This window comes from Protopterus annectens, chromosome 8.part1 (genome assembly GCF_019279795.1).
Source record: "Protopterus annectens isolate FY-2018-M chromosome 8.part1, PAN1.0, whole genome shotgun sequence".
In the NCBI taxonomy this organism is placed as follows: Eukaryota; Metazoa; Chordata; order Ceratodontiformes; family Protopteridae; genus Protopterus; species Protopterus annectens.
Window position 1 is genome coordinate 485,252,722 of NC_056742.1, and position 25,417 is coordinate 485,278,138.

Below are 25,417 nucleotides of genomic sequence, written 5' to 3' on the forward strand. Positions count from 1 at the left end.
CCCCATCTTAAACACAACAATGTAAAACCTTTGCCTCCACTCTTAAGGATTACTGATGCAAACCTAATTGTTTGACTGCCTTACCCACTAAGAGTTGCTGAAAGATTGGTCTTCAAATTAGCACCTAAATACTGGAGCAAACGATCTCAGCACATCAGATCAAATACTACCCTCATGGATTTCAGGAAGGCTGTGAAGAAGCGCAACAAAGAAACCTCTTTCACTGCTTTGACAATCGTGGCCAAGTTTCTAGTCCCTGCTGCAAGGCCTGTGTCATTTTTTCTGCATCTTTGGTTGTGTGCTCCGCTCTTTCTTACTTACGATTAATCTGTAATCCATTTTAAGTTATTAATCCTCTGATCTGTAATATGTAATGTCTGCTCTCTCTACAAATTATTGACTTTTTTGTGCAACTTTTTTTCTGCTGTATACTTCCCTTGACTCTTTTTCATTGCCTGTTTTTTTCCTTTCTCAGTTGTAAAAATTAGCCCTACTTTCACAGCATTTTGCTGTTTTATGTACTTGTACTTAAGCTTTGCTTCATCCCCTCCTGCTTTACCTGTTTGTGCATTCACTTCTATGTATGTGTTTGCATAGCTTTTCTGCTCTTTTTACTATATATTCAATATTTTTGTGATATCCTATTAGATTGTGCATTGCATGGTACTTCATTGTGTATTTAGTTATCAAATGCTGATGTATATGTACATTATATTGTGTAGTCATTGCAAATTACATATTTTTTTGATGCTCTGTGTGTCTGAATTGTTTCTGAAAAAGGTCTTCTATGCAGAATACTTAACTGGTTAACAAATGTAAAAATAAGTAAATAACTGCTAGAAACCATCTTTGTTATCATACTCATCTGCCTTTCTCACTGCCTCAGAGCAGAAGAGGCCTAGAGGAATTCCTGGTGATGATATGATTTCTGTGTGCCGCCTTAGAATGATTTGCCTTAAGTCCTGTTTTATTTATTTATTTACTTATTGTTTTGCTGGATAATGAGAACGGACCTGCTCATCCAGATCCAAATTTATGGTAAATACATATGTTTTGTTTCCTTAATGCATTATACTTTAGTATCACATCAGCTTACTGGGTTCCCATTTTGGACTCCCTACATTAGAGCATGCTGTTACTTGTATTCAACGAAATAATTATTTTTATTAAAACATGGAAATAGAAGAAAAGTAAAATAGTAGTGTTATCAATTTTTCAAAACTCCTTGGAGTGAGTGAGTAATGCTGGCTTGCTCATAATTTAGCAGTAGGAACTATGCTTAAGAGAATACCTACTAAGAGAGATCAGGAGGACAGGTTTCCATTTTAGAAGTTTTTGGGCTAGTTGTTATTTCACTGGCTGGGCTGATACAACTGCAGGAGCATTAAAAAAAATAAAATAAAATAATCCCTGTTTTCCCGCCTCTCCTCGACTAGTTTAGACCAGTTTACAGGCTTTGCTGTATTCTGGGCTGTGGTGTAGTTCCTGTGTTGTCCATTACCTTACTTGGATAAGAAGGAAGTTTCTTTGCTCACCAGTGGGAGTAGGGAGCCTTGAGCAGCCTATCTGTCCCTGAAGGAGTGACCTCAGCACAAGAGCTGTAGTAATTGGTTGTTTTGGACCATTTCTAGCTCTTTTGAAGTTCCCTGTTTAAAATCCGCCTCAGAGCGTTTTTTTCTGGCTATACTACTCAGAGACAGCTCCACGTGGTCCTGCAGAGTGGTCCTAGCTACAGAGAACTGAGAAAAGCGACTACTTTCCAGATTTAAGTTTTTTTTTTCTGTTTTTTACTTGGAATACCTTCTCTTGCTTATTTTAAACAAGCTTATACTGTTTTTTAACTGTTTGCTGCATTTTATAGTATCTGTACTTAAAAGTTTACCTGGTCGAAAATTAATTGAAAATCTGTTGTTTGTTTATTTAATTTAACTATTGAGGCTGCCCACTAAAGTGTGCTAGCCTGTGTAACTGATTTATTGCTGCCTGTATTTCTGGGTGTTTTCTATCTAAAAACAAAAACAAAAAAAAAATAATCCTTGTTTTCCCGCCTCTCCTCGACTAGTTTAGACCAGTTTACAGGCTTTGCTGTATTCTGGGCTGTGGTGTAGTTCCTGTGTTCATTACTTGACTTGGATAAGAAGGAAGTTTCTTTGCTCACCAGTGGGAGTGGGGAGCCTTGAGCAGCCTATCTATCCCTGAAGGAGTGACCTCAGCACAAGAGCTGTGACCTCAGCACAAGAGCTGTAGTAATTGGTTGTTTTGGACCATTTCTAGCTCTTTTGAAGTTCCCTGTTTAAAATCCGCCTCAGAGCATTTTTTTCTGGCTACACTACTCAGAGACAGCTCCACGTGGTCCTGCAGAGTGGTCCTAGCTACAGAGAACTGAGAAAAGCGACTAATTTCCAGATTTAAGTATTTTTTTCTGTTTTTTACTTGGAATACCTTCTCTTGCTTACTTGCTTATTTTAAACAAGCTTATACTGTTTTTTAACTGTTTGCTGCATTTTATAGTATCTGCACTTAAAAGTTTACCTGGTCGAAAATTAATCGAAAATCTGTTGTTTGTTTGTTTAATTTAACTATTGAGGCTGCCCACTAAAGTGTGCTAGCCTGTGTAACTGATTTATTGCTGCCTTCTGTATTTCTGGGTGTTTTCTATCTAAAAACAAAAAAAATAATCCTTGTTTTCCCGCCTCTCCTCGACTAGTTTAGACCAGTTTACAGGCTTTGCTGTATTCTGGGCTGTGGTGTAGTTCCTGTGTTGTCCATTACCTTACTGGGATAAGAAGGAAGTTTCTTTGCTCACCAGTGGGAGTGGGGAGCCTTGAGCAGCCTATCTGTCCCTGAAGGAGTGACCTCAGCACAAGAGCTGTAGTAATTGGTTGTTTGGACCATTTCTAGCTCTTTTGAAGTTCCCTGTTTAAAATCTGCAAGAGCGTGGCTTTATGATTGACAGCATAGCGGTTAAACAGGGTTAAACTTTTCCTGGCTCCGCCAAGTCTGCTCTTCAAATTTTCCCTTAGAAAGCTCTACTCTTAGAATAACCAGTCTACTCGTTATATTATAAGCATAGCACTTGTTCTCAAAGCTTCTCTTCTAAGCAAGCACTCTCAAACTCAAGTAGCACTACATCCACCTACCACCCCAACCACTTCCCTTAAAGGCACAGCACTCTCTTATAATATTCTAGCATGTCGAGTGGTAGATTGCTAGCATCTTCTCCTGCTCAGCTGGTTAATCTGGGAATCTTGAGACAATGCTATAATTGTCTCATGTACACAGACAACCCTCTCCTCCTCCCAACAAACACAAATACATGTGAGAGATGCAACTATATAGCCAAACTGGAGGCTGAACTCTCTCAACTCAGGACTGGCAAGACCAGACAGGAGGAGAAGGTAACCACACATACAACAAACCCAGTCACACATAGACCTACCCAACTGCAAATCAAGCACATAATAACACAAAAACATACTCGGAGGCTCTATTAAAAAACTTACCAAAATAACAGAGGCTCCCAAAGCAGACACCCAAAAATCCACCACCTCAAAACATAACACATGCAACACATACTTCAATAAATCGGTGTGTCAATAAATCACAGCCCTTAAGGCCAAACACTATGCCTGATACACTAGTGATAGGTGACTCTATAGTCAGATGCACTGACGTCCCACTTACCAGGCTGAGCAAGGAGAGGGTAACGGTAAGCTGCCTATCGGGGGCTAGGATCCGCCATATAACACACGCACTCAGGTCACTCAAAAGCACGTACAAATATGACTCCGTCATTGTCCATGCTGGCGTGAATGACCTGAGACATACCTCCTTGGACTACATGAAAAGAGACATAGAGGAGCTCTCTGATTATGTAGCCCAGGCTGGTATGACCCTGACCCTGAGCAGCATCCTGCCCTCACTAAGAATGATGACACAATACAAAGACAAGATGATCAGCTTTAATAATTGGCTCAATTACTGGTGTCATTCTAGGGGGATCCAATGTCTGTCTGCTTGGGATGACATGCTGGACAAGCCACACTGCTTCGCAAGGGACGGCTTGCACCTGTCACCACTGGGCTTCCGGATATTGGCTAAGGCTCTTGCCACCCCCATAGTGCCTTTTTTAGGCAAGGCTCAAAAGACGAACCCACCTCTTTAGAAAACAAAAATGGAAAAAAATTAAGGGTAATGCTGCTCAACGCCAGAAGTCTAAATCTCAAGATGCAGGCTCTCAAAGCACTCCTCAGTATGGAGAACATAGATGTCTGCGCTGTAACCGAGACCTGGTTCAAGGATCCTGAGAGCACCCCAGCGCTACCAGGCTTTACCTCGTATCATGCTTTTCGGCCCCAAAACCCGGGCGAACCACAAAGGAGGGGAGTGTCCATATTCATCAAGGATACCCACACCTCTAGGTTAGTGGCAACTCATGAAGCATCGGAGACCATCCAGGTGCAGCTAACCATAGGCAAAACTGCTATACAACTGGTTGCATGTTACAGACCACCCTCCCAATCTCAAGAATCCCACTCAGCCTTCCTGAAGACATTGGAAGATATGAATGTCTCACCAAATACCATCATATTGGGAGACTTCAACTACCCTAACATAGACTGGGTGCACTATTCTAGCCCTAACACCCTAGCCCAAAAGTTCCTGGAATTCATAAACTCAAATGCAATGGAACAGCTAGTCACCTCTCCCACAAGGGGGGATAATATACTAGACCTGATCATCAGAAACATGAGGACAAAATGCTCCACACCGGAAGTATTGCCCTCACTGGTGAGATCTGACCACAAACTAGTCACTCTGGATATACATTTACCACCTCCACCCCCAGCACAAAAGACTACAGTGAGAAACTTCTCAAGACTGAGATGGTATCATTTAAGCCCACAGGGCCAATGGAAACCACATCCAACAATGCTGAATCCTACACAAATGCTTTCTACGGACATCTCCAGGAATGCATGGATCGTGCAATCCCAAATAAAACCAAGACCCTCTCCACCAAAGGAAAGCGTCCTGTCTGGTGGACCCCAGCCATAAACAAATTGTATAACAAAAGAAGGAAGCTACTGCAAGACAGAGCAAAATCCCATAAAGGGAAGGCATCTCTGATCAGCACTAGTAGAAAGCTACGTTCTCTCATAAAAATATCCAAGGCCAGCTTTGAGAGAAAAATCGCCAAGGACACTAAAGATAACCACAAGGCATTCTTCAGTTATGTTAGAAACCTGGGCGGAAACACTCAGATATGCTCAGAGTTAGTACACAACGACAAAAAATTTACCGAACCCACAGATATTGCCAACATTCTGGCAGACAGGTTCAGTGCAAATTTCTCCCCTCCAAAAGAAGAAATACTCATCCCAGCTGAATGTAACCTCCCTGTCATCTCTGATGTCCAGGTGAGAACCGCCCTCAGCAAAGCAAAAAACACAGCACCTATGGGACCTGATCGTATCCCCGGCTGCGTGATACGTGAACTCCAAGAGGAGCTAAACCCGCATATAAAAATGTTATTTAACCTTAGTCTTACTACAGGATATGTACCTGAACACTGGCGTACAGCAACAGTGGTCCCACTCCACAAGGGAGGCTCCACTACAGACCTTGGGAACTACCGCCCCATAAGCTTGACCAGCCTGGTTTGCAAAGCTATGGAAGGAATTATTATGGAACTCATAAACAACGACATTGGGGACCTACAGACCCTTGATCCCACCCAGTTCGGCTTTGTAAAGGGCAGATCCTGCCTTTTGAACCTGGTTGACTTTTTCGAAACCGTCACTAGAGCCATTGATGAGGGCAAGGCAGTCCATACAGCCTACCTGGACTTGGCTAAAGCCTTCGACACAGTACCCCACTCGGGGATCATAGATAAGCTAAACAGCTTAAATGTAAATCCATATGTCACAAGATGGGTTGCAAACTGGCTAAAGAACAGAACCCATAAAGTCAAGATTGCGGGAGCCATGTCAGACTCAAAGCCAGTCACAAGTGGTGCCCCACAGGGCTCTGTCCTGGGACCCCTCTTGTTCGGCATTTACTTCTCAGATGTGAAAGCAAACATGGGAGGGTTGTGGCTGACAAAGTTCGCAGATGACTGCAAACTAGGCGCCATAGTCGATACACCAGCTGACGCATACATCCTACAGAAAGGCCTCACCGAAACGGACAACTGGTGCCGGAATCACGGCCTTAAACTGAATGCCAAGAAATGTATAGTCATCCCCTTTGGGAAAAACAAAATACCCACAAATTATCACATAGACAGTAACCCACTGAGTACCGAAAAAGTAATCAGAGACCTAGGGACCCAAGTTGATAGTGACCTCTCCATTTGACACCCACGTTGCCAAAGTGGTTAGAAAGACTTTCTACCTTGCCCACCTTATCATGAAGGGGTTCACATCCAGATCAAAGGAGGTCATCGTGCCCTGTACTCCTCCCTTATCAGGCCCATGATTGAGTACAATGCCCCATTTGGTATGTACCTCACCTGGCACTTACAACAGCTGGAGAGACCCCAGAAGTACCTCACCAAGAGGATCAAGGGTCTCCAACATATGTCATATGCTGCCAGGCTAAAGAAACTCCAGCTCTATTCAGTAGCATACCGCCTGCTCAGAGGTGATCTGTGCCTGACGTACAAGGCCATGTCCAACCAGGAATTGATGGACATGCTCCACCTCAAAAAATCAAAATCCATAAGAACCACGAGAGCCAAAGATTTAAACCTCAGTACAAACATGAATAGAACATGCTGGAGGGACAGATTCATAACTCAGAGGCTTCCCATACTCTGGAACAAAATCCCAGTCCATGTTAGGCAGAGCCCCTCACTGACTCTCTTCAAGAGAAATCTTGACGAGTGGATGGGAGATCGTAGGTCTACCCCAGGGGTCACCCCTTTGTCACTACTTAACAGAGGCACAGTAAACTAATCTTAATAAGTAAGGGGGTCTTCAATTTGTTACTACTAGACAAAGGCACAGTATTCTAAATTTATTCTATACACCTTAGTACCACTACATGGGGTGGCGAAAGCCACATCTCTAGGGCTAGGCTTGCAAATGCCCCAGGGCAGATAGCCTAGTACTAAACTATGAAACTATTTCTTTGTGGTGTAAGTGAAGACCTGCATTGTGCATAAGTATACTGGCTACCGTATGTAAGGTAGGGAAAGTAAGGCTAAAAAAAAAGTCTTCTCTTGCACCTAGCATTTACCTTGCTCTTATTGAAAGGTAGGATGGGTGGTATGGTAGTAGGCCAGATAGAGTACTTCAGAGTTAACTGTGACAAGGGGCAAGAAAAATGTATTAAAGGCAGCCTTTCTGTTACTACAGTCAGTGCCTCTGTGAGAAGCATTCTAGGATGTCCATCTGTTTCACACACGTGTAAGTATTTGGTTGCTGACTTGGGGAAACCAAAGGCACTTGGCAGTCACTTTTTGAGCAGTCATCTCTCAAATTTTGAAAGCATGAACCCATTCTTGAGGCTTTAGTTGTTAATTTGTAAATGATGAAGTATTTGTTGCTGTGTGTTGACACGTCACAGAATCTAGGGGAAAAAAATTTTTTTTTGAAGTTTCAAGAAGCCATTTTAAAGTTTGATTAGTATTCATCATTCTGATCAGCTTAGGGAAAGACTGAACTAATTGTTTGGTGTGAAATTTTCTTTAACAGGATCTGCTTCTCATTTGAAAGCTTACGATGAGGATAGTGTTGCCTCTGTGAGTACAATCCAAGATGAGACTCAGGACAGCTTCCAGATAGACAGTGGAACACCAAATTCTTCACAGCTCTTCCCAAGTGGGGGATATATTTTGGCTGCCTCCTACTGGCCGAAGGTAATATAGCTTAATGGCTATTTGCACAGATGTCACTCCAGTTATGTCAAAACTGGACTGTTTGGTAGGGTGATGAAGGAAAGAGGGAGCTATGGCTGAAATTTTGTTGGCTACACATTTCCACTAGGCATGTCATAAGTGTCCCATTTTCAACAGAGCCATTGGATTACAAGGAAGTTAATTGACTTGTTCAGGCTTGGGTATCTTGTAAATAAAAACTAATGGTAGTCAGAAAACCATAATTCCTTTTAATGATTTTCTCCTCATCTTTGCATGCTTCTAGCATTCAGAGAGGTTTTGTCCGGTCATACATCACAGCAGAAGAGATATGCAGCTCCTGAAAGATTGTACTGTATTTTCAGATGCATTCCATAATGAACTCTAGCTTTGTGTAATAATGTTCATTTGTCACCTGATTTGCTGTTGTCACATTTTCAGATGATGTAGTTTTGAACTTATGTACAGTTAGTGTATTACATTTCTCTTATGGAAGGAACCAACATTTTCAAAGTAATTTGATAATTCTTAATTTTGTAGATGTTACTGTTCTTTTTATAACATAATTGATTAAAAGTGTTTCTTCAGATGTCATATACTGTGAGAGATCTCACTTTGAGTGAAATGCTCATCTTGCCTGGGCTTTTGGTATTATTGATTTTGCCTTCCCAAGCTACAGAAACCTTAATAAACATGGAGCATAATTATTTCGGGTTGTTTCTACATTCCTGGTTAATAAGGATGATGCATGAAACTAAGTGGGTTCACTTTAGCTTTCTGTGATTTCTCATCATTCTCCAAGATGGACATTATTGAAATTCCCTGTAAGAAGAGAAGTGTGTTGATGTACAATTCCTGCTGCAAAGTGGTGTTAGGGACATACAAGTCAAAAGTGTTGGAGAAGGAGAGCAAAGATGAAGGAAGAGGAGTAAGTACACAGCTTTTTGTCTCCACTTGACGATAGGCAGGATATAACCCATGTAGCTATTGCTACTGCAGCAGCGGTCATTCAAGCATGTACTGTTACTGTACATTTACTTGCACAATGTGCTATCTTCACTAGTTAAGGCTCTCAGCCATTCAGTTTGCCTTGCCCTTCTGGTCTTGAATGTTCGCTTTTATGACTATTTGCAGACCTCTAGGCCCTGCAGCAGTTCAGTCCCAAGTCTCATCACCTTTAAAAGCTGTGGCAGCACTGGCTTATCGCATCATTTGATGTGGGTTCCTCATCTGGGATTTTTGGCTGTATCTTATTAGGCATCATTTGCAGCAAATTCAGTAGCTGGTAAGAGCATGTCCATCTTCACTAAAATCTAGGACTTGCACTTCTTGCGTTAAGACTGCACAGCAGATAAAACTTTCAAGCCTGCTTTCCCCATCATTCAGTATAGCACCACTTCTTTTCAACTCTTTCCTAAAAAGTAAAAAGCTTTGGTAGGAGAAAGACATGACCCCAAGCTACTTCATTTTATTTTGTGATTTAAAGTATACTAGAAATACGCTATAGACTGTTTTCATTTGTTTGTTATCCTTAACTTACTTTTGTCTTCACAAGTATAACCATTTTTATTTTCACTCTGTTGAACTTGGGTCCATTGTACTTTTAACTTCTGTGTGTTCTGTGCATGTCTGTGATTGTGCCTGCATTTTGTCCACTCCAGTTAATGATGGGAATGTTTACCTGTGTTTTTAAGTTTTTTTGCAGAATATTTCTCTGGTCACAGTTGAACAATTTCATGGATAGCCCAGGTGAATGAATTCACAGTAAAAGTTATACAGATTGTGTATAACATGAGGCAGGCAAAATGCAATGATAATCTCACAAAATAAGACCGTACACGTTTCTGTACAACACAAGTAAGGCAAATGAAATAAGGGGGTATTATGTGACTTGAGCAATGAGCAGGTACTGCCTATAGCACATCGTTAAGAAACACGGTAAGCACATCATTAAGAAACACGGTAGCGTATATGAGTGTAGCATTTTCTAATAGCGAGTGTATAGGCTTTGAAATGGTATTGTTATAGTATTTCCAAGCGAGAAATATAAGCTTCTGTGTCTTTCATTCTAAGCCAGTCATGCTGGAATGTGAACAGAGGTAGAGTTTGTGGACGCGGATTGAGTGGAAGTGGATAGAATTTTTAGGTTGTCTGCCCTGCCTGCAAACATTTGTCTGGAACTGCAGTGTGACAACTGCCAGTTATTTTGTCCGTCAGGTTTAATAATGATTTCACCAACTTTTGTTGGAGCAAAGTCTTAGAGAGTTTCTTTCTATCAAAGAAACTTTCTTCATTCAAAAGTTGTCATTTACCTTACATTTTCTCTTCAGTAACTTCTCTTATGTCAGGAAAACATTAAGAATAAAAAAAAGTCAGACTGCTTTCTTAGATCAAGTAAGACTAGTGTCTAAATAAATAAATAGAGGAAAGAAGTGCCTAATGGCTCATCATCCATTAAGTTCTCAGTCCCTAAGACGGATTTTCTCCATGGCACTCTTCACCAAAGTTGATAGCTAAAGATGAGGGGAGTTTTAAAACTCTTCTCAGTAATGAGGATTGAATCTGCTGCTACAATTTCTCCTTGGGATTCAGCTATTTTTTTGTCCTAGGTCTGCCCACCCCAGTTCCACACAGGTAGTGTCTGGTATTTACAACAAGTGGTTATAATTTAGTGCTCACTTCCATTCATAGACTGAATACCAGATCTCAGTCTAAAACTACTAACCGTGTCCCAGTACTTTGCGACAACTTGCAGTGGAAATCCTTTCTTATTCTGCTTTCTGTAGAGGTCACCTTAATTGTTTCCCCTCCTTTTTCCCTCATTTGTCCACCAGATCAGGCACTGGTTGTTTCATTGCTGATGTTCATCGTGTTTCACTGTTGCAGTCATTACAATTGGGTCATCCTGCTGGCAGGCTACCCGCAGTCGGCCCGAGTTCCAAAGTCTAGGTCCGGCGTCTGTTGCTGTCACCTCTTCCCTGACGTCAGTGCGCCAGGGGTATATAAGTTGCAGCCGACACCATTTTCTTCAGTCTTTCTTGCCGCGTGGTGCCCGAAGCAAAAGCAGTTCGCAAGGGCCGGTCGGCCGACTCCTGAAGTTTTCAAATTCGAATTTCAGATCCGAAGTCTTCATTAAAGCTAAGTACCCCATTGGGGAAACTTTTTTCTTGCTCCAGACCGATGTCAGAAAAAGTTAATAACTGTATTTCTTGTGGGAAGCAAATACCTGATAAGGATTTTCATTCTTACTGTATTCCTTGCCTAGGCCCTGACCATAACGTTGCTAGCTGTCGGTTTTGTGCTAGATTTAACCAACGTACTATTAAACGTCGGTACGATTTTGCATTTCATTACTTTGGCAGAGGATTTAATTATATAATGCCGTTGGATCAGCCGACTACCGGAGTTTACAAAAAACGAAAAGAAAAAGAAAAGGACAGGCATCTGAGATCCAAAACCAACGACTAGGCTTCTTATAGGCCTTTCACCGGTTCTCAGTGAGGCGCTTTTGCAGCCCCTGACACCTGGTACCTCAGAGCCGCAGGCCGCTTCCGACTCCCACGTGAGGCCGACTGGGCTTCTGGAAACTCAAGGTATTGGACACTCGGAAACTATTCCCTCAGATAGGTCCAGAGCCGCTGAGCAGGCATTGGCTTCTGAGGGTGTTTTCAGGCCTACACAGTTATATGTAAAACCTACTTCACCTACAAAGACTAAAGCAGATCTAAAGACAAAGAAACAAGTACAGCATTCACCTGGACAGGCCTCCATGCCTAAAAAAACAGATGCTTAAAATGGCCGAAGACCTTATTACTTTGATCAAGGGTTCCCATCCCCCTCCTGAAAAGAGGCCTAGGCAAGAGTTAGAATATGAATCTTCAGGCCAGGTTTCTATTTCCTCTGATTCCTCCTCTGAACAGGATTACTCTATTCCTCCCTATGAGGATTCTGATGCTGAAGAATCTATCCCTTCAGCCTCTCCTCCTGAGGATTATTCTTTTGGGGAAACGCTGCATACTATGAGGGAGCATATCCACTGGGAGAGCCAGGATTACTCAGAATCCAAGAAAAGGCTCAGAGATTTCCTTTTATTGCCCCAGCACAGGCCCCTTGCTATCCCGCCTGTTTTAGACATTGTAGATGATGTATTTACAGAGTCCAGTTTTTCTCCAGACTCTTTACCTCCAGCCCCTGTTAAGCCAGATATATACTACAGGGTTCCTGATTCACATAAATTTCTCTATAAGAACCCTGTAGCTGACCCAGAAACCATTTCACAGGGTCCCAAAGGGATCAAGGCTTCTACTGCAAAAAACCCTTTCCCCTCAGATAGGGATTCTAGGGCCCTAGACAGATGGGGCAAAAAGATTTATACCTCTGTTACCTTGGCTGTAAGAGCATTAAATTGCCACTTCCATATGCTTAAGTATCAGCAATATCTTATATCTTTGCTAAAACAGGAAATGCCAGCAAATACAGAATGCGCAGACAATAAGGAATTGCAGGATTTATTGCATGCAGCTGAACAAGTTGGAAAGCATACATTGCAATGTGGTTTTGATTCTCTTGAGGCCTCCTGCTGGGCCGCTGTTACAGGTTCTGTCATTAGGAGGCATGCTTGGTTAAAAGAACAGATTTTGCCGGATCATGTCAAAGCAAAACTATTAGATGCTCCTTTACAGAATTATACTTTGTTTGGTGCTAAAGCAGAAGAGGCGTTGAAGAAAATGGAGGACAAAGCTAAATCTATGCAACAGTCAAGGATTTCTTGCAGGTAGAGCCTCCTAGATTTAGCAGGAACTGGCCTACAAAAAATTGGTCCTTTCCAGTGTCAGATAGACCACAATGGGGTAGATACAGACGCCTCAGAGGCAGATCACAGTCCCAAAGCTCATACAGGCCTAAACATTGGGGTGCTTCTACCTCCAAGAGCGGAGAGGAAAAATCACAGCCATACAGGAAACAGACTCAATGACTTTCCCCTTCCAGCACCAAGCACTTATCTTGTGGCAGCCCCTTTGGGGGGAATGCTAGCACTTTTTTCACAAAATTGGCACATGAATCACCCAGGACAAATGGGTTCTAAATATAGTTTCACAAGGCTACAGGTTCCACTTTCACACCCTACCAAGGCAAAACGGTATGCCAGACCTGACATGCAATCAATGGGCAGAGGCACAAAAACAAGTTTCATCCCTCATGGACATGAGGGCCATTCAACAAGTACCAGAACAAGAGCAGGGTCACGGATTTTATTAAAGACTGTTCTTGGTACCCAGAAAAGACGAAGCCTGGAGACCAATACTGGACCTATCTCTTCTAAACACATATCTGGATATTCCAAAATTCAAAATGTTGACACTACAGCAGCTTCTGTCCATGTTGGGCAAGAAGGCTTGGCTTGTGACTTTAGATCTAAAAGAGGCATACCTGCATGTCCCAATCAGACAAACATGCAGAAGTTACCTCAGATTCAAAGCTGGCTCAATGCACTACCAATTCTCTGCACTGCCCTTTGGCTTATCTACTGCGCCCAGGGTCTTCACAAAGTGCCTGGCACCAGTAATTGCATTTTGCAAACAAAGAGGAATACAAATATATCCTTACTTGGATGACTGTTTTATTCAAGAGGAGAACAAGGACATTCTACTACAGCATCTGGCGTTTGTAAAAAGATTACTGACAAGTCTAGGGTACACAGTAAACGAAAAGAAATCAAAACTCGTACCCTCTCAAGAGTTAATATTCCTGGTGCAAGCTTAAATACAACTGCCCAGATGGCTTATCTCATGCCAGACAAACACACACAACTGACTACTTACTTCAAAATGTTGGCAACAAAGACCCAGTTATCTGCAAGAAAAATTCTGCAGGCCTTTGGTTTCATGGCATCTTGCATTCTGCTAATTCCATATGCAAGACTGCATATGAGGAAACTTCAATGGTATCTAAAAAGTGTTTGGACTCAACATTGCCACAGCCTGGAAACCGTAATACCCTCATTCCCTGCCTGCAACAGGAGTTTCGATGGTGGGCAAAAGCCTGTCACCACAACAAGGGACAGCCATTCAGCCTACCCACAGCCAGGCAGTCAGTAACAACAGATGCTTCAGATTATGCCTGGGGGCCCACATGGCAGGAAAATGTATTCAGGGCACTTGGCCCTCAAGCCAAATGCATCTTCATATCAATCAAAAAGAGATGCTAGCTGTTCAGAATGCCCTAACAGCCTTCAAGGATCAACTTCATCCAGGACAACTACTAATAAAGACGGACAATACTACAGTCATGTGGTACATAAACAAGCAGGGAGGCACACATTCCTACCCCCTCTGCAGGCTAGCCATGAACTTGTGGCACACAGCATTGACTTACCAAGTACATCTGCAGGCTCAATTCCTGCCAGGAAGGAAAAATACTCTGGCAGACGAACTAAGTAGAAACCTAATGGATCCCCACGAGTGGAAATTCGATCTACAAGTCTTCAGCATGATAACAAGGACCTGGGGATGCCCGGACATAGACCTATTTGCCTCCCCTCACAACTACCAACTACAAAGATTCTGCACAAGGACTTATCACAAGCAAGCATGGAAAGTGGATGCCCTATCTTTCAGCTGGAAAAATCTAACAGTATATGCCTTTCCTCCTCTGCCTCTCCTCCCCAAGGTACTCCTCAAGGTCAGACAAGAGAAATCAAAAATGATACTGATTGCCTCAAACTGGCCCCGCCAGCACTGGTACCCAATCCTAAAGAGCTTGTCTCACTGCCCAGCCTGGGCATTACCTCATGTTCCTCACTTATTGACCCAACAAGACAGCCGGATACTGCACAGCCAACTCAAAACCTTAAACCTGGCGGCTTGGCAGATAACATAGCCCCTCAAGACGCACCTCTCTCTAAAGCAGTGATGGATGCTATTTTGGAGGCCAGGAGGCCTACTACCAGAAAATCTTATGCAGACAAATGGAAGCGATTCTGTGCTTGGAACCAAGCACAAGGTACTGACACAATTGTTCCAAATATTCCTCAGATTTTGCAATACTTAACTGAGATGCTGGATAAAGGCCTTTCCTTTTCATCAATTAAAATTCATGCCTCTGCCATTTCAGCTCATTACAATACAGAACCACCTATCTTTTCTCATCTGTTACTGAGGCAGTACCTCAGAAGGGCCAAAAACATAAGACCTCCAAGGAGAGCTCCAATACCTGCATGGGACCTCAACTATGTCTTGGAAAAACTCACACTACCTCCATTTCAGCCAGCCTCTGCATCTGACATAAAATTCTTATCCTGGAAAACAGCTCTGCTCCTAGCAATAACTTCCGCTAGAAGAGTCTCAGAGTTACAGGCACTCAATGGCTGTGGAACCTTTTATCATTTTCCATCCTGACAGGGTTTCGCTGAGGACAAACCCTACTTTTATGCCTAAGGTAGTGTCCAGTGTGGCCCTAAACCAAACAATTCATTTGCCTACCTTTTATCCTAACCCACAGAATAAGGGTGAGAGAATTCTGCATTATTTGGACATTCACAGACAGCTACGCTTCTACTTGGACAGAACTAAAGCTTTCAGAAAGACTGATCAGCTTCTAGTGGCATATGCTGCAGCATCATAAGGAAAGCCTATCTCTAAACAGACTATTTCAAAGTGGATAGGCCATTGCATTCGTTTCTGCTATTCACAGCATGGCAAATCAGTGCCTAAGGGCATTAGGCCACATTCGACCAGAGCAGCAGCCACTTCAGCAGCCTTCCTCAGAGGAGTACCGACCAAAGACATCTTAGAGGGTGCAACTTGGAGTTCAGTGCATACCTTTACAAAGCACTATCACTTACCTCTCTACTCTAAATCCAGGGCAGACTTTGCCACTGCAGTTCTGCAGGGCCTTATAGCCACTCCTAATCCTATTTAGCTCCAGCCTCCCAACCTTAGCTTTGGGATTCAGTCCAATTGTGATGACTGTAACAGTGAAACACGATGAACATAGTACAGTTGTGTACCTACCATAAATGTAGATGTTCAAGTGTATTCACTGTTGCAGTCGTTACCCTCCCACCATCCCCCTTCTTTCTTTGCTGGGACCTAACTGTACTTTTCTACTCTATACAACCTATGTGGTGCATTTGTTTGTAGATGAAGGAAAAGTTGTTTTTTGTGCATGCATGCTTATTGGCATAATTTAGCCTACCATTTTAGGGGCACCTGACATCTGGGGCAAGAAAAACTGAAGAAAATGGTGTCGGCTGCAACTTGTATACCCCTGGTGCACTGACGTCAGGGAAGAGGCGACAGCAACCGACGCTGGACCTAGACTTTGGAACTCGGGCCGACTGCGGGTAGCCTGCCAGCAGGATAACCCAATTGTAATGACTGCAACAGTGAATGCACTCGAACATCTACATTTATGGTAGGTACACAACTGTACTATCTGATGCCTATTTTAGGGAATCGCCATTATTTCTCAGACTTCAGTTCTATTGACACCTTTGTACCAGATGTTGCTCTGCCTGGCGTCTGTACTACTGCCATTGATGTCTTCAGCACCATTGGACTGCATGAAGCCTCAAATGCCTTGCCTGTTGCTGGCCTTTATGACATTGATCATTCTGATGCCCACTTTACAGGTGGCAGAAGTTATAATGCTACCATTTCTCATGACATTTGCTTCTGTGCTGAACACTCACAGCCTACAGCAGCCATACCATACCCTCAGTTCCTTGTTTTCCCATCCCACTCCAGTTCCTAAAATAGTATGTATATCCTTGGTCTTAGTTTTCTCCAGAAAAAGCACAGTAATGCTTATGCTTTGTTAAACTTAGAGCCCAACTTGGATTTTCCAGCTGAAGGCTTGGAATAAGGTGGAAATGTCCGACTCCCCTGTGTTCCCATTTCAAAATTCAGAGAATTTTTTTGAATTATTTTTTTTTCTCCACTGCACTTGTTGATTGTGTACTCCCTGTATGTTTCCGGATCACAAATCCAAGCAGTCATGCGTGTTTTCTGTTGTAATTTCTATCCTGCTGTTCCTTCTCTGTATTGCTGCACACCTCTGAATGGGAAGGATTGCTGTGATGAGCCACATTGTGTACATGTGCTTACAGTGATGTACAGTTTAACAGCTTTGTAGTCCATGCATATGGCTTTGTGGTTTCTAGAGCATTTGTCTGGCCTCCATTAATAGTCATTGATGAGGTGAGTTAGAAATCTTCCCTCTGGAGTTGGCTACTACAACACTTGGGTTGTCTGACATAGTAGCAGTGGTTTGCAAAATGGCAGATTGGGTATTGCAGCTCCTAAGGAGGGAATTTTTGGCTTGGGCAGCGACTTCCAAGTCATGTTATCATTTCAGTGGCTGCCCCTTTTTCCTGCCCTACAGCTTTTCTCCTTCTTCCAGTGAGTCATGGGCATTGGGCAGATGTGGGAAGTAGGTTTGTCTTGTAGGTGCTGAACTGCATGTGCTTGTGCATTCGCAGTTTCATAGGATCCTACATTCACATGCAAAGGAGATAGTCATGAAGCATGGCCACGTCACTAGTATTGGAAGACTAACAGTATTCTCCAGTAAGTAGATGTTATTCATGTATCACCGTTTAAAATTTGCAATCACCCATCCAGTCATTTAAACTGGTTTTAAAGGTTGCTAGGGTAGTACTCTGATAGATAAGGATGACCTATTCCAGAAAGTGAGGATATGTTGGATTAGGTATGTGTCACTCATCTTGTGTTGTTGTTGTGATTTTGTAGATTTAAGTTTCTAGAACGGTTGTTTGCTCTACCACGTGTTCTCTTTAATTAAATAATTTCAAGGGGTGCTGAGTCATTCATAGCATGGAAAGCTAAGTAGAAAACTTTCCTCAAGAGTCTGTGTGACACTGATTAGAGGGACAGAGCTTTTAGCCTATCAGAGTATCTAAGACCACTAAGACCGGACATCTTTTTGTTGTAGAAACATTGAGATCTGTCAAGCTGGCTTAGATACTTAGTGAAGTACATACCAAAGAGCCCATTGTATTCCGTGATGGGCTTCATAAGGGATAAATAAAGAGGTACTATAACGTCTTTGGACCTTGAAGACATAGCCACAAGGGATACGCTGTACAGTGTAGAAGTATTTTCTTACCACCACAGAGGCATATGGTGACCAAATGTGTGCCCTCCTTCGGCACATGTACCCAAGTCCCTGATGACTGTCAGATTTAAGTGGAATGTTCTGTATATGGTAAGCAGTAGTTGCTGCTAGATTTACTGAAGGAAACTCTGCTGAATTTGTTAGTGCTGAGGGTAAGTCCATGATTAATACACCAAACATTTGTTTGGTCCAGCCCTTGCTGGAAAATTTGAGTATCAGAATGAGATTTAAAAAATGCATCAGCAAATGTGTTCAATATGGGCTTTTATGTCATAGAAATATATACAAAAGAGAGGGAGACCGTGGGCAGAGCCTTGTGGGGCACCAGTAGTGACATTATTTTCTGTCTAGAGTAAATACTCCCAACCGTAACAGTATGTGTTATGCCAGATAACCTGTTAATAATCCAGTGAACTATGTGTGGTTTAATGTTGAGTTGAAAAAGAGGGTCAGTAATCCCAGCATGGGGGATAATGTCAAAGGCTTTGATAAGGTAAGCGGTGTGGTCTGTGTGCCCCTTATCTGGGGCCTTAGTAACCCTTTCAAAGATCTCAACAAGGTTGAGCAGGCATGGTCAGCCTTTTAAAAAGCTGAACTGTTGTGTATCTGAGGATGTAAGGTCTCCTCTATCATTGTTTATTAGTTCAGCTATAATGTATTCCATAGCCTTACAAGTTATTTAATTTATTTATTTGTAAGGTCACTTATGTTTTAGTTCAACTATATTACTTTCTATTAAGGATTTTGAGATGGGAAGATGGCAAGAGTCAAGTGGGATAAGCTTAATGTTCCACTAGAACAAGGTGGATTGGGATTACCTGATTTGAAGGAATATTTCAGAGCTACATGGTTAAGGCCCATATACATAGCACAAGCAGAAAATTATAATTCAAAGTGGGAAGGGGTGATGAAACTGGGGGGGGGGGGCGCTCAAGAAACAAAGGAAAGACTGGGGTTTTGGTTGCAGATCTTTAAGGAGAACAATAATTGTACAGAATATTATATTCAGGCAGTAGCAGAAAGTATTCTAAGAACTAAGCCAACACGGGAATGGAGGAAGGAAATTCTACGGATAAAGATGGCTGCAATTAGGGATACAGACAGTAGGCAAGAGGGGGCTGGAATTTATTAGAGAAAACTGGTAAAGGAACCAAGGAATTGGGAGCAAATAACTAGAGAGGGAAAGGTAATAGAATGGGAAGAGGCCAAGAATTTATTTGATAGGGATTGCTTTCCCTATCAAGGATTGGTATCAGACTGTAGGCAAAGAAAAAGAAATAGGGGGGGGGTCCTAAACAAAAGACCAGCACTGGTAGGGTTATTAGAATCTAGAAGAGAAGCTGCTGTTAAAAAATGAATAATTAGTAGGACATATAAAATATTGCTTGATGAAAAATATAAGAATCAATCAGAGGAGGTTAGAAAGGATTGGGAAGAGAGATTGGATAAGCAATTCACAAAGAAATAATGGAGAGGCCATATGTATGTCTCCAAATATGCAGGAAAATCTTGAGGATTTAGGATTTTTTCTTGAAAATGTTTACGTAGATATTTTATACCCCAAGTAGACGCCAGAGAATGTTTTCCCCAGATAGACAGCAAATGTTGGAGGAGTGGTGGGGACAAAAGAGGTGGTAGTCTACTTAACACTGAAAGTGTGATAAGAGACCTTGGGACACAGTTGGACAGTAGTCTCTCCTTTGATAATCACATTGCCACAGTAGTCAGGAAATCCATCTACGTGGCACACCTCATCACAAAAGGTTTCTCATCCAGGAAAAAAGAGGTCATTGTTCCCCACTACTCTTCACTCATTAGACCCATTATAGAGTACAATGCCCCTTTTGGTATGTACCTCACAAGACATCTACAACAACTGATTTATTACTGCCTTCTGTATTTCTGTGTGCTTTCTATCTGAAAAACAAAAAAATAATCCTTGTTTTCCCACCTCTCCTCGACTAGTTTAGACCAGTTTACAGGCTCTGCTGTATTCTGGGCTGTGGTGTAGTTCCTGTGTTGTCCATTACCTTACTTGGATAGAAGGAAGTTTCTTTGCTCACCAGTGGGAGTGGGGAGCCTTGAGCAGCCTATCTGTCCCTGAAGGAGTGACCTCAGCACAAGAGCTGTAGTAATTGGTTGTTTTGGACCATTTCTAACTCTTTTGAAATTCCCTGTTTAAAATCTGCATTTGCGCGGCTTTGCACGATTGTGCACATAGCGCAGCGCCGGTTAAACTTTTTCTGGCTCCTCCAAGTTTGCTCTTCAAATTTTCCCTTAGATAGCTCTACTCTTAGATTAACCAGTCTACTTGTTATATTATAAGCCTAGCACTTGTTCTCAAAGCTTCTCTTCTAAGTAAGCACTCTCAAACTTAAGTAGCACTACATCCACCTACCACCCCAACCACTTCCCTTAAAGGCACAGCACTCTCTTATAATATTCTAGCATGTCGATTGGTAGATTGCTAGCATCTTCTCCTGTTCAGCTGGTTAATCTGGGAATCTTGAGACAATGCTATAAGTGTCTCATGTACACAGACAACCCTCTCCTCCTCCCAACAAACACAAATATATGTGAGAGATGCAACTATATAGCCAAACTGGAGGCTGAACTCTCTCAACTCAGGACTGGCAAGACCAGACAGGAGGAGAAGGTAACCACACACACAACAAACCCAGTCACACATAGACCTACCCCAACTGCAAATCAAACACATAATAACACAAAAACATACTCGGAGGCTTTGGCTCCCAAAGCAGACACCCAAAAATCCACCACCTCAAAACATAACACATGCAACACATACTTCAATAAATCGGCGTGTCAATAAATCACAGCCCTTAAGGCCAAACACTATGCCTGATACACTAGTGATAGGTGACTCTATAGTCAGACACACTGACGTCCCACTTACCAGGCTGAGCAAGGAGAGGGTAATGGTAAGCTGCCTATCGGGGGCTAGGATCCGCCATATAACACACTCACTCAGGTCACTCAAAAGCACATACAAATATGACTCCGTCATTGTCCATGCCGGCGTGAATGACCTGAGACGTACCTCCTTGGACTACATGAAAAGAGACATAGAGGAGCTCTCTGATTATGTAGCCCAGGCTGGTATGACCCTGACCCTGAGCAGCATCTTGCCCTCACCAAGAATGATGCCACAATACAAAGACAAGATGATCAGCTTTAATAATTGGCTCAATTACTGGTGTCATTCTAGGGGGATCCAATGTCTGTTTGCTTGGGATGACATGCTGGACAAGCCACGCTGCTTCGCAAGGGACGGCTTGCACCTGTCACCACTGGGCTTCCGGATATTGGCTAAGGCCCTTGCCACCCCCATAGTGCCTTTTTTAGGCAAGGCTCAAAAGACGAACCCACCTCCTTAGAAAACAAAAATGGAAAATAATTAAGGGTAATGCTGCTCAACGCCAGAAATCTAAATTTCAAGATCCAGGCTCTCGAAGCACTCCTCAGTATGGAGAACATCGATGTCTGCGCAGTAACTGAGACCTGGTTCAAGGCTCCTGAGAGCACCCCAGCGCTACCAGGCTTACCTCGTATCATGCTTTTCGGCCCCAAAACCTGGGCCGAACCACAAAGGGAGGGGGAGTGTCCATATTCATCAAGGATACCCACACAAGGATACCCACACCAACAGGTTAGTGGCAAATCATGAAGCATCGAAGACCATCCAGGTGCACCTAACCGTAGGCAAAACTGCTATACAACTGGTTGCATGTTACAGACCACCCTCCCAATCTCAAGAACCCCACTTAGCCTTCCTGAAGACATTGGAAGATATGAATGTCTCACCAAATACCATCATATTTTGAGACTTCAACTACCCTAACATAGACTGGGTGCACTATTCTAGCCCTAACACCCTAGCCCAAAGGTTCCTGGAATTCATAAACTCAAATGCAATGGAACAGCTTGTCACCTCTCCCACAAGGGGGGATAATATACTAGACCTGATCATCACAAACATGGGGACAAAATGCTCCACACCGGAAGTATTCCCCTCACTGGTGAGATCTGACCACAAACTAATCACCCTGGATATACATTTACCACCTCCACCCCCAGCACAAAAGACTACAGTGAGAAACTTCTCAAAAGCCGACTTTACACTTCTTAAGACTGAGATGGTATCATTTAAACCCACAGGGCCAATGGAAATCACATCCCACAATGCTGAATCCTACACAAATGCTTTCTACGGACATCTCCAAGAATGCATGGATCGTGCAATCCCAAATAAAACCAAGACCCTCTCCACCAAAGGAAAGCGTCCTGTCCGGTGGACCCCAGCCATAAACAAATTGTATAACAAAAGAAGGAAGCTACTGCAAGACAGAGCAAAATCCCATAAAGGGAAGGCATCTCTGATCCAGCACTAGTAGAAAGCTACGTTCTCTCATAAAAACATCCAAAGCCAACTTTGAGAGAAAAATTGCCAAGGGCACTAAAGATAACCACAAGGCATTCTTCAGTTATGTTAGAAACCTGGACGGAAACCCTCAGATATGCTCAGAGTTAGTACACAACGACAAAAAATTTACAGAATCCACAGATATTGCCAACATTCTGGCAGACAGGTTCAGTGCAAATTTCTCCCCTCTCTCACCTCCAAAAGAAGAAATACTTATCCCAGCTGAATGTAACCTCCCTGTCATCTCTGATGTCCAGGTGAGAACCGCCCTCAGCAAAGCAAAAAACACAGCATCAATGGGACCTGATGGTATCCCCGGCTGCATGATACGTGAACTCCAAGAGGAGCTAAACCCGCATATAAAAATGCTATTTAACCTTAGCCTTACTACAGGATATGTACCTGAACACTGGCGTACAGCAACAGTGGTCCCACTCCACAAGGGAGGCTCCACTACAGACCCTGGGAACTACCGCCCCATAAGCTTAACCAGCCTGGTCTGCAAAGCTATGGAAAGAATTATTATGGAACTCATAAACAACGACATTGGGGACCTACAGACACTCAATCCCACCCAATTCGGCTTTGTAAAGGGCAGATCTTGCCTTTTGAAATTGGTTGACTTTTTCGAAACAGTCACTAGAGCCATTGATGAGGGCAAGGCAGTCCATACAGCCTACCTGGACTTGGCTAAATCCTTCGACACAATACCCCACTCAGGCATCATAGACAAGCTAAACAGCTTAAATGTAAATCCATATGTCACAAGATGGGTTGCAAGCTGGCTAAAGAACAGAACCCATAAAGTCAAAATTGCGGGAGCCATGTCAGACTCAAAGCCAGTCACAAGTGGTGTCCCACAGGTCTCTGTCCTGGGACCCCTCTTGTTTGGCATTTACTTCTCAGATGTGAAAGCAAACATGGGAGGGTTGTGGCTGACAAAGTTCGCAGATGACTGCAAACTAGGCGCCATAGTCGATACACCAGCTGACACATACATCCTACAGAAAGGCCTCACTGAAACGGACAACTGGTGCTGGAATCATGGCCTTAAACTGAATGCCAAGAAATGTATAGTCATCCCCTTTGGGAAAAACAAAGTACCCACAAATTATCACATAGACAGTAACCCACTGAGTACGGAAAAAGTAATCAGAGACCTGGGGACCCAAGTTGATAGTGACCTCTCATTTGACACCCACGTTGCCAAAGTGGTTAGAAAGACTTTCTACCTTGCCCACCTTATCATGAAGGGGTTCACATCCAGATCAAAGGAGGTCATCGTACCCCTATACTCCTCCCTTATCAGGCCCATGATTGAGTACAGTGCCCCATTTGGTATGTACCTCACCCGGCACTTACAACAGCTGGAGAGACCCCAGAAGTACCTCACCAAGAGGATCAAGTGTCTCCAACATATGTCATATGCTACCAGGCTAAAGAAACTCCAGCTCTATTCAGTAGCATACCGCCTGCTCAGAGGTGATCTGTGCCTAACATACAAGGCCATGTCCAACCAGGAATTGATGGACATGCTCCACCTCAAAAAATCAAAATCCATTAGAACCACGAGAGCCAAAGATTTAAACCTCAGTACAAATATGAATAAAACATGCTGGAGGGACAGATTCATAACTCAGAGGCTTCCCATACTCTGGAACAGAATCCCAGTTCATGTTAGGCAGAGCCCCTCACTGACTCTCTTCAAGAGAAATCTTGACGAGTGGATGGGAGATCGTAGGTTTACCCTGAGGGTCACCCCTGTGTCGCTACTTGACAGAGGCACAGTAAACTAATTTTAATAAGTAAAGGGGTCTTCAATGTGTCACTACTAGATAAAGGCACAGTATTCTAAATGTATTCTGTACACCTTAGTACCACTACATGGGGTGGCGAAAGCCACATCTCTAAGGCTAGGCTTACAAATGCCCCAGGGCAGATAGCCTAGTACTAAACTATGAAACTATGAAACAACTGGAAAGGCCACAGAAATACCTCACAAGGAGGATTACCGGCCTCAAACAGATGCCCTATGCAGACCGTCTCAAAAAACTGCAGCTTTACTCCGTTGCATATCGCGTACTCAGAGGCGATCTTTGCCTAACACAAAAGCTATGTCAAACCCAGGGCTTTTAGACATGCTCCCCTTAAAGAAATCCCAATCCCTACGATCTACACGGTCTAGGGACCTAAACCTTGTCACCACAATAAACAGAACATGCTGGAGGGATAGATTCCTGTCCCAGAGACTTCCCATACTCTGGAACAAACTACCTATCTATATCAAACAAAGCTCCTCATTAGCGCTCTTCAAGAAAAATCTTGATGATTGGATGGGAGATAGGAAATTCACCCCGGGGATCACTTCTGTGGCTCTGCTCAACATTGGCACGGGAAAATAATTTTCTTGGGTGGCGAAAGTCAGGGTACCTTTGGCTAGGCTTATATAGGCCCTAGGGCCAATAGCCTAGTACCTCCCTATGAACCTATATTTTCTGGGAGTGTAATGAGTTGGCAGACTTTAAAGATTCATGTAGTCTACTCTGTTAGAGATCCTGGGTAAGCAAATTGGTGTAAGTAAGGAAATAATTTTTCTGAGCTATGATACAGAATCGGAATTGCCTAGACATAGAAAGACACTGCTGAGTCTAATTATGGTGGCTGCCAGAAAAACAGTTACTAAAAAATGGAAATCAAAGTCAAAACCAACTGTATTAGAAGTAGTGAATGTAGTAACAAAGATAAAACAACTGGAATTGGGATCTTTACAAAAGGGTAGGAGTAAATTACATAGGAAAAAGTGGGAACTGTAGGAGCAAAACATACGGGGGGTGAGATTTAAAAGAAGGCAGGACTTGAATGAGCTATGTAATGTTTGACTGACAGTGATACTGCAGATATTAAGTGATGTATAATCGTTGTAGCTAGGATTGTATCTGTATTGTTTGTGATACCAAATGCTTGCAGCTGGGATT

At 42.9% G+C, this 25,417-nt stretch overlaps 1 protein-coding gene across 1 annotated transcript in view; it reads left to right on the forward strand.

Annotated features, from left to right (window-relative positions):
* CHD9 (chromodomain helicase DNA binding protein 9) overlaps positions 1-25,417 on the forward strand; it is a 2,842,495-nt gene that overhangs the window by 2,367,734 nt on the left and 449,344 nt on the right. Inside the window, exon 32 of the mRNA XM_044082017.1 lies at positions 7,701-7,864. Coding sequence (XP_043937952.1) covers positions 7,701-7,864 — 164 coding nt within the window. The remainder of the gene's footprint in view (positions 1-7,700; positions 7,865-25,417) is intronic.